The 9,842-nt window shown below is 53.0% G+C and overlaps 2 protein-coding genes across 2 annotated transcripts; both read left to right on the top strand.

Annotated features, from left to right (window-relative positions):
• Window positions 1-426: 426 nt before the first annotated feature.
• On the top strand, window positions 427-1,992 carry PG986_006881 (uncharacterized protein; the record flags this gene model as incomplete). Its single annotated transcript, XM_066843103.1, has 4 exons — window positions 427-969; window positions 1,134-1,319; window positions 1,374-1,869; window positions 1,961-1,992. 4 exons carry the CDS (start codon window positions 427-429, stop codon window positions 1,990-1,992), a joined length of 1,257 nt encoding a protein of 418 aa, XP_066699215.1.
• A 4,197-nt stretch (window positions 1,993-6,189) lies between these two features.
• Window positions 6,190-9,772, top strand: PG986_006880 (uncharacterized protein; the record flags this gene model as incomplete). The annotated part of the gene is made up of 7 exons (XM_066843102.1): window positions 6,190-7,568; window positions 7,622-8,269; window positions 8,350-8,541; window positions 8,602-8,772; window positions 8,823-9,210; window positions 9,274-9,525; window positions 9,671-9,772. 7 exons carry the CDS (start codon window positions 6,190-6,192, stop codon window positions 9,770-9,772), a joined length of 3,132 nt encoding a protein of 1,043 aa, XP_066699214.1.
• Between the last annotated feature and the right edge of the window lie 70 nt (window positions 9,773-9,842).

The raw sequence follows: 9,842 nt of genomic DNA, 5'->3' as shown, positions 1-9,842 counted from the left end.
GAAAGTCCAGGCCTACACACATCTCGGCTCTCAGCTATGTGTTCTGCTCATTCGTACTCACTCATTGTTGACTGCAACAGCCGTGTTTGCCTGTGACCAAGGTGTATCAGCACCTGCTCATCTGTAGCCACAAAGCGCAGCCACAAAGCCGAACAACCAACCGCTAACCGAGGAACGGTACTTAAAGCAAAGAGCGGATCCAGCGGCTTGGAAATGATATCACTTTGGATTTCCAGCCAGCCTGGCGCATGGGCAGTGTGAACTTCTAGATTGCATACATTTCGTTTACTTAGTAATTGAAGCCCCATCGGCGTCGCTCTCAACGCCCATTCAACTCTGAACACCCGCAGCCCGCGACAGCTTCGCATCCGCATCCCAGCCAGTCCGCGGTATGCCCCGGTCTTGACAGGCCCGGTTTGCGACATCATGGCCTCCTCGCCATCTCCGATCTCCCCCGCCCCGGGCGACGCGACAGCATCCGACGATACCGCTTCCGCATCCCGAGTTCAAGGCGAACCAATAGCCTCTGAAGAGGCAGCCCCGGCACCTCAAGTTCCAGATAACCGCGAGATCTCGAATGCCGAACCAGCCGCGACACCGTCTCCAGCGCAAGATGAACCAAATGACGTACATAGGTGCTTCATATGCCTTGAGGATGAGCCCCCAAAAGACCTACCCGCGGACTGGGTGACGCCCTGCACATGCTCACTGGAAGGACACCAGCAATGCATGCTCACATGGGTGGCCGATCTGGAGGGCCAAGGGAAGGACATCAAATGCCCCGTCTGCCAATCGCCAATTCAGGTCTTGGACAAATGGGACCCTGCAGTGCAATTCAGCGACGAGATCATGCGCACCCTCTCCAACATGTCACCATTCGCGCTGCTTAGCTTCCTTTGCGGAGGGGCACTCGTAAGCAGTGCTTTCTATGGCATGCATGCGTTGGAAATTTTTGCTGGTTCCGATGCAGTAAGTATAGTCCTCGGAAACGTCGCATGGGGATCTTGCGCGCCAAGGGACCTATGCTGGTGCACCCGCGTACGTGGCTGACAATAAGACACCAGGCACATGGCTTTTTATTCACAACGCGTACAAAAAAGAATACGGACTACTGGTCTATGGCAATGGTCAAGGTTAAGAACGCGTTGCCTGCTCTGATATCGCAAGGAGAGGATGCCACCCGGCCTATTGGAAATGGACTTAGTCAAGAGCACAGCGTCAACGTTTTGCACTTCCTCAGTCTCTCGATGATAGGCCCGGCACTAATCCTGAATCGTCTTTATCTGGGAAACTTCGTCATCGTGCCTACCTCTGTCGTCGTAAGATCCTGAATTATGCCACATTGGGAGTCAAATCACTGACCTCGCCTGTAGTATGCCATGTTCTTTGTGGAGCATCAATCTGATCTGCTTGCATGGCCGCCCGGACCGCGGAAGGCCATGGCTATATTCCCCACGATCAAGACTTTGTACCTTCAAGCCTACTGGGCCTGCGCCAAAATGGTCGACCGGAGAGTAGAGGCCGCCCTAGCAAGAAACCGGAGTCTACAAGGAGAGACGGCTAGGCCGGTTGCAGCTCCGCAACCGTACAATCCACATGTGCCCCCTGAAGACAACGAAGCAGATTTAATCGACCTGGCCATCGCCGAGGAAGAGGAGGAAGAGGAAGCCGGCGAGCCGCAACATGGCCCGGCTGAAGCTCAGGCCCAAGCCGATCGGCGAGCCAATCCCAACAGCTCATTGAGTTCTGTGCTCAACTTCTTTGCCGGTGCGCTGCTCTGGCCCGCCGTATCGTATAGCGCAGGGAATCTGCTACGAATGACACTGCCGAAATCCTGGGTTACACGACCTTCCACAGGTCCAATTACAGGTCTATTACAGGAGAGATGGGGAAGAAGCTTAGTCGGCGGTTGTCTCTTTGTCGTCTTGAAAGATGCTTTCTTTCTATACACAAAGTATAGAAGAGCTATCAACCGACCCCATCGAAGGATAAGGAGTGTGGCCAGGAGAGAGAGGGCTGGCTGAGCTCCCCATTGCCTTGACGATACCCAAACAACATGGCTATCAGCGATACTCATAAACGTGCGGCCGTGAGGTGGCTAGCTTCGCATTAAGCGAGGTTAATCTTGTACATTTTACATGCAGGTGGTTATACAACAATGCTGGGAACCAATCCAGCGATTTCACTCCACATAGCGGTTTCTTTGGGCATCGCATATGCTCGCTAACCCCGTGACCGTTTGCCGTGGCATGAGGAATAGTCTTTTTCTTAGAGGAATGGTTATCAAACTGTTACGAATGCAACACTGCGTCTAGCCGGTCATACGAAGAGGAGGGGGTTGTTACACTGGCCGTGGAAATATATGGCAACGTATGCATGATGGCACACTGCTTGGGGCATGGGTTGGGTGGCCTTGCGTCGTGGTCAATCGTGTCACAAGTGAGATCTCTCAATATAAGACACTGCGGGAGCACAGCTTTTGCGATGCCTCCGAGAGAAGCATCGGGGAGATCTGATCTGCCCATTCGCATGAAGCCTGATCCTGCTGGTTTGAATTTGAGCTACGGCCATGCAACTTCCCCCCAACACAGCATGCAATTGCGCGCGGTTTCGGAGCGAAGTCCGCTTCGCCTACTTTATGCAGTAAGCGAGTAGGTGCGACAAATGTCTACATCAACTCCTCCGTACATCCAGCATGATATGAACGGCGGGGTAGACTGAGCCACACACCGCTATGCCTCCGGACCCGGGCTATCTTGACACCTATAGGCATGCGCGAGAATGGCCATCCTCATCCTGGTGTGTATTCGCCTAATCAACGTTCGGATTACCGGTGGTCTGGATTTCCTCGTTACCCCTGTCTTCTGCGCACGAGTAGGCGGGGATTCTTTGGACACTACAGCCCCAGCAAGCGGGAAGACGGTGAGCGGTTCCAAACCCATGGATGTAGGCCCCGCCGCCTTGTCCCTCCCCTTGTCAATCAGTACATACCTCTTTAGGTATCCAATATACACGCCTAATAAGCACTAGAAGCAGTGCTGCGGCAAACAGCAGTCGAACCAACGGCGTCCACGACACGACATCCATCTCCATGACACATCGGCAAACGTGTCTGGAGCGTTTCTTTGTCCCCAAGTCTCTTCTTGAAACACCATGCAACGGGCACAGCTCTGCATCGTGGTCGTACAAATCGGAGGAGTCTAATTGAAGTTGTCATCATGTCTCACCGCCACGTGTTTAATAGGATCGCCTTGAAAGTGGTCAGCAGCAATCCGGCCCCATGCCAACTGTGTCTGTGTGCGCGAAACGAAACTGGACTTGCTATCTGCGTGTCTGCGGCAGGAGGCTGGTGATTAGGGCAGTCAGTGATACCACATAGCAGCAGCAGCAGCAAGAAAAAGCGCGCCTGATACGCCCCCTCAGCACGACACCCTCACGACACCACACTGCACGGATTCTGCAGAATTAAACGGCAAGCCATGGCTTGCTGATGGTGCTGACAATATAACGGTGAGGCGGCTCGGAAGAAGCTGACTGCTTTGACGACTTGTAGTGTAGCCGGTGTGGCCCACTGATTGGACGGGATGGGGGGGTGGGAGAGACTCACCACTCCATCCTTGCGTGCGTCTATTAGACCTGACAATCAATATCCGCCACTTCAGACAGCCATCCATGTGACGGTCCAATGCGCCAGGCACCATTGAGTCACTGACAACACATACTGCTTGCCGTACCGATGTCTCTTCCCATCGGACCCGTTGAGAAGGCCCATGTGCGTGCGCGCCATCACTCAAGGCGGCTGCATTGCAAGCAGAATCCCACCCAAAACCCAAAACCCGAGACATTGCCAAAGCATATACCCCGGCCGTTGGCGAATAGGAATTCATGGAAATCGGGCCTTATCGAAAAACGAAAGATCTGGGGTCCGAACTGCTGATATTGAACGCCTGCCGCTTAGCACGCCTTGGCATGGACGGAATAGGCAATGGATGAGACCAAACGAGTGCAGGGCCAAGGGCCAGTGCAAAAAGCCACAGCAATACATATCGTGACCGACCGGGAGATGGGCGGCTGCCATTGGCCTGGCCGTGGCCCCGAGAGCCACCCCAGGGAAACGGTGAAAGCGCGAGACACGGGATCGGTGAGACGGTGGGAAGTGGCCCTTGTCGGTCGTGACCCTGGGCGGGTAGTAATGGACGCAACCCCATCTCCAGACGTTCGGAGAATCCCAAATACGGGCTGGACTGAGCCTGGCCCAGTACACGACAGCTCTAGTGCGATTCCGGATCTGGCAAGGGACCTCACCAAACGGACTCTTGGTCGTGCTTGTGTAAGAGAAGCGAGACTAGCCAGCTTATGTCCTTTAGAGGTTCTCCAGAAGTCTGCCTATTTGCCTGCCTGCCTGCCTGCCTGTCCGACTCGGGAAGATGAAGCTTGCAAGTGCTGTCCATCGATATTTCGCCGTTTGCTTCTCATGAAGGTTTAGGGTCCTTGCGTCGCCGTCTGGATCTTCTATTCGATCCTGTAAGCTGACGACAACACATCAAAGCTCCGAGGTTGCCTCCCACAAGATCACAAGTGCGCCTTCGCCGAGAGTGTACTTGCTCAGCATCAGCATCGTCGTCATCTGCAACGTCTTACTTACGATACATCGAGGCTGAAGAGTCAGCTGGCTGTCATACCTGCTTTCACTTACCCGTTTTGATACTTGAGCAGAACAAGGCTGTCAAGGGGGGACTGTTATTCGCCTGTTCCATCACATGTACGTATATGAGACGATGCATTGCCACTGGCTGCCTGGAGTCTCCGATTACCCAGCTGGGGAATGTCAGAAGCAGGCAAGGTCTGGCTAAGAGATTCCCGAGAAATTCCCACCTGCGAGCTGAGTCAATCAGCTTGGTCTTCCATGTTTCAATCGTATCCCCAAAATAGACATTCGAAGCTGAAGCTGTGGAGATCTCTGGCCAATCTGTACTAACTCCGATTTTTCCTATCAATATAGGTGATTAATCAGATTCCAACTTGGCGCAGGAATTGCTTGGACTATCCGTCGGTGTAAGTCTGGTAGCCTACCCTCTGAGAAGTAAGGACGTTTCTTTATCTCTCGCCTGCTCACTCTCTGTTAGACCCATTGGATTGGATAATTGCAAACTTCATGGAACCTGCTTCGCGAAGGTTTCGGTACTTCCTCTCTGCGCTCTTTGCGTCCTATCGGGGCACCTTCTGCTGTTGCGCTGTATACCTACTGTACTGGTTCACGGAGGCAGTATAGTTGCCCCGTACTCGATCCAATGGAAAGCTTGGAAGTCCAGCTGGGCCATGCAGCGTGACATCCATCCCAGGTTCAGGTTTCTGCCTACCTACATGTAATACTTAATTCAGTATGTACAAGTAGGTAGCACCTAGCACTTCGCACCTTCCCTGTGCTTGCCTTGCCTCGCCTCGCCTTGTCATGGTTCTTCCCCCTACCTTACATACATACATACTTGAACCTTGCCTCCTCATCATGGGTTGTACTCGTGCAATCGACTTACACAATCCGAGTTGGATGTTTGCCTGCGGCTTCCACCAGACGTGGGAGTCATTCTTTCTGCACTGCAAAGTCCACCTCACTTACTAAGATGTACCGGGAGGGCAGGCACCTCCGAGAGGCCAACATATCGAAATGTCTCTTACACTTGCTCCATGCTGGACGCATGTCGAAGTGATTGTATGCTGTCTCGCCTTCCTGCCTCAACTCAAAAACCATCGTTGCTGCCCGAAAGCCAATTCCGTCAGTCGCGTCCCGTTCCAACCTCCCGCCTAGGCAAGGTAGCCAGAGAATCCAATCCATTGGATCACACTGCATTCGGACCAAACAGCAGACGGCAGCACCTCTGAATGGTCCCCAACACATCTTCATCCCACACACATTGGTCTTCGTCGTCCACTCTCCTTCAAACACGTCTCGTCTTTGTTCTCTGCATTTTTCTTTTCAGGAACCCCAGCTCTTACCCGTACCTGACAACGGTATGGTGTCTACAAGTATCTAATTCACTTTTGCAATTCAGAAAATCGTGATTCAGACTTGAACTCTACACCAAGATCTCTAGCACGGAAGGGAACCCCATTGACCCCCAACGTCACGTCATATCCGTTCCTGTAGCAAGTGATCAGATTCTGTCTCGTTTGTTGCAGTCACTCGCTAGCATGGGGGCTACCTCATACGACCGGCTGCTGGCCAGCATTCACTACATCTATCCAACCGTTGTCTTCGCATACTTCGCAATCACGTCGGCGGTTGCGGCTTGTACGCTCCAGGCCACGTCCGAGTCGTCCAACGCCCAACATAAGCGACCAAGAAGCATAGTTGGCCTGTTGGTGTTGTTCAACCTCCTCTACCTAGTCCAACTCGTCGCCGAGGTGGTCGAAGCCATCATTCAGCAGGCTTGGCCAGCCCCGGATGCTATTGTTGGGTTGCTATCATGCATGCTGGTATTCGGCATTCAGCAGACTACTCTGGGTAGTGGTGCATCCAGCATTGTCTGGTTTCCGTTCTACGGCTCTTGGTTAATCGCACTGGTAGCTGAACCGGCTATTGCAGCAATCACCATTCTGTCCACTGTTCGGAAGTCTGGCTACTCTGATATCCATTTGTGGCTCAATGTGGCGATTGCTGCCGCTCGCTACTTCGTCCTAGCTCTTACTGTCATCGTCTACTTCGTCTGGCGTGCTAGACCAGAGGAAACTGGTAAAGACGACGATAGCAATCCTCTTCTGCCCAAGGCTGGTGACAGGTCGACCGAAGGAAACTACTCGGGCGACAGCGGTTATGGAACCAACACGGAAGGGAACACGGATGCCACCAATACACAGACTACTAACACCGAAGCTACCAACTCGCCAAGCGACGGTGAGTCCCCCTGGGAGCGTCAAGAGCGAGAGGCACGCGAGAAGGTGGAGAAGCGACTGAAGAGTGAAGGTAGCTGGGTCGCCTATGCGAAGGGCTTTCTTGTCTTCTTCCCTTACGTCTGGCCGGTTGGTAACCGCCGCCTCCAGTTTCACGCGGCTCTTGTGGGATTGTGCCTGATACTCGGCAATGTGGTGAATGTTCTCATCCCACGGCAGTTGGGCATTGTCATGGACACCCTGAGCGGCAAAGAGGGCGATCGTAGCCCCTGGGTTGAGGTGGTTGTCTTTGCCGGCTTGAAGCTAGCATCGTCCGAGGCTGGTATCAGCCTGCTTCGAAACATACTCTGGCTCCCTGTCGACTACTATGCAATTGAGGCCCTCTCAAATGCTGCCTATTCTCACGTCATGAGACTTTCCTCCGACTTTCATGACAGCCAGAGTTCTTCGGATCTGATCTTGGCTATATCGAGCGGGCACCATATCTCCAACATGCTCGAATCCATTTGCTTCCAGGCATTGCCGATGGTTGTGGACCTGGTGGTGGCTTTCATCTACTTGTCGGTAAAGTTTGGTGCCTATGAAGGTTTCATCACGATAGCGACTGGTGTGGCGTTTATCCAGGCAGCAACGTACATTGTTGGCATGTTTAAGGACAGAAGAAACAAAATGGTCAAGACGTACGAACCCCCAAGAATGACCCGATGCAGGCGCTACGCTAATATTCTGTTAGATACTTCGAAGAGCACTATGTGAGACAGGCAGGTATTCAGGGTTGGCATACTGTTAGCGCCTTCAACCAGATACCTTACGAGGAGGATCGATACGCGGCCGCCATCAACTCCAATGTTTCGTCACTCAAGATGCTCTTCTCTGGCTACTACGTCGGCCATGCATTCCAGTATCTGATACTGCTGTGTGGGCTGCTTGCTGGTGCGTTCCTAGCCGTATACCAGGTGAAGCATGGACAGGCTACAGCTGGCGATTTCGTCATGTTTTTGACGTACTGGGCTCAACTTACCTCACCGCTTCATTTCTTTGCCACTTTGGGAAAGAGTATCAGCCAGGACTTGGTCTATGCTGAGCGGCTTCTAGAGGTGATGCAAGCGAAGGCAACAATTGTTGACAAACCCGATGCCAAGCCGATCAATCTCAGGGGCGCCAAGGTTGAGTTCCGCAACGTCAGCTTCAGTTACGACAAGAAGAAGGACATCTTGAAGGGTGTGAAGCTGGTCGTGCCTCCCGGCTCTTCAGCAGCATTTGTCGGAGCTACCGGCGCCGGCAAGTCTACAATCCTCAAGCTTCTCGACCGGTTCTACGATGTCACCTCCGGGTCCATCCTAATTGATGGACAAGACATTCGTGACGTTCAACTTTCAAGGTATGCTTGTTTATTCGCTTTGATATTAACACGGTAAATGTAAATATCTAAATGGGGTATACTGATTGAAAACTGTCCAGCCTCCGCCAAAGCATGGGCATCGTCCCTCAAGCTCCGATACTCTTCGATGACACCATCATCAACAACATTCGATATGCTCGCCATACTGCGAGTGATGAGGAGATATATGAGGCATGCAAAGCTGCTGCTATCCATGACCATATCATGGGCTTCAGCGAAGGTTACAAGACCAGAGTGGGCGAGAGAGGAGTGTAAGCTACCCTATTATCATCGCCATGTGTAGTGTCGTCCCCTTGCTGATGATGGAATAGCAAGCTCTCGGGTGGTGAGCTGCAAAGGATTGCCATTGCCCGCGCAATCCTGAAGCGCCCCGATATCGTGCTTCTTGATGAGGCTACCAGCTCTGTCGACACGGAGACGGAGCAGAAGATCCAGGGCGGTTTGCATGCCCTATGCGAAGGACGAACAACCTTTATCGTTGCGTGAGTAGTCTTCATACTTTCCAGGTTACATTAGCTGACCGAATGCACAGTCATCGCCTTTCGACGGTTATGAATGCCGATACCATCTTTGTGGTTTCAGACGGGGAGATTGCCGAGCAAGGGAGCCACGAAGAGCTCCTGGAGAGAAAGGGGAAATATGCCGAACTTTGGTCGAAGCAGATATTCGCCAAGCCAAAGGAACTCAAGGAGTCCAAGGATTCTGAACAACAAGATGGAACTGACCAACAGAACAAGTCTGCGGCACCAGATACTTCGCAGAGCGCATCCGACTCTGACAAGCAGCCCCCGCTGAAAGGTCAGCAGCCCGTGACCACGCCACTTCGACGACCGATCGATACGCCGAAGTTAGACACGACAACCAAGGATAGCCAGGCCAACGACCAAGTGGTCAAGACCCCTCGCGGACATAAGAAAGAGGTAGATCAGTCGAAAGATCAAGATTGATTTTTTGACTGACGCTAACTCTTACTTTTGTCACAGGGATCGAAGCTGAATCCGGGAGCACCCGAGTTCACACCCCGATCAGCGGCCACGCCCGTCCGTCATGCTGCCACGGTTGACCGCTGTAGCTGGGCAGACGACGTCCAAGCTGCAGCTGATAAGCAGTCGCATACTGTGACTACGCCTATCTTCGACATCGCCTCTTTCGTCGATCACGTCCACAACGAGCCGGAACAAGCAACTACAGAGCACGCAGATCTCAAGCAGATGGATGGAAGCCCGGATGTGCAAGTGGCTCCGGGTAATCGCCGACTTGAGCCTCAGGATTCTTCGCGGTCTGTTTCGGATCCTGTTCCCGAACAGCCGGCAAACACTTCTTCTACCCCTACGCCCACCAAGAGTGAGCCAGCTCTGAAGAAGACACCACTCCAAACAGACACAGCCCAAGGTGCCGGTGCCCATCGCGGTGTGCGCCCAGGGCAGCCAAGTACAAGCCAAAGTTCTAATGCTCATGGCCACGTCCACCAAAGCCACATGAACGGCCACCAGCAAGATGGGGCTTCTAGCGGCCGCGGAAGAGGTTCGCAGGGTCGACACCACCAACGAGG

This window comes from Apiospora aurea, assembly GCF_038362705.1.
Source record: "Apiospora aurea strain CBS 24483 chromosome Unknown utg000005l_segment0_segment0, whole genome shotgun sequence".
Lineage (NCBI taxonomy): Eukaryota > Fungi > Ascomycota > Sordariomycetes > Amphisphaeriales > Apiosporaceae > Apiospora > Apiospora aurea.
Note: the sequence above shows the minus strand (reverse complement) of the source record. Positions and strands in the feature narration are given on the sequence as shown.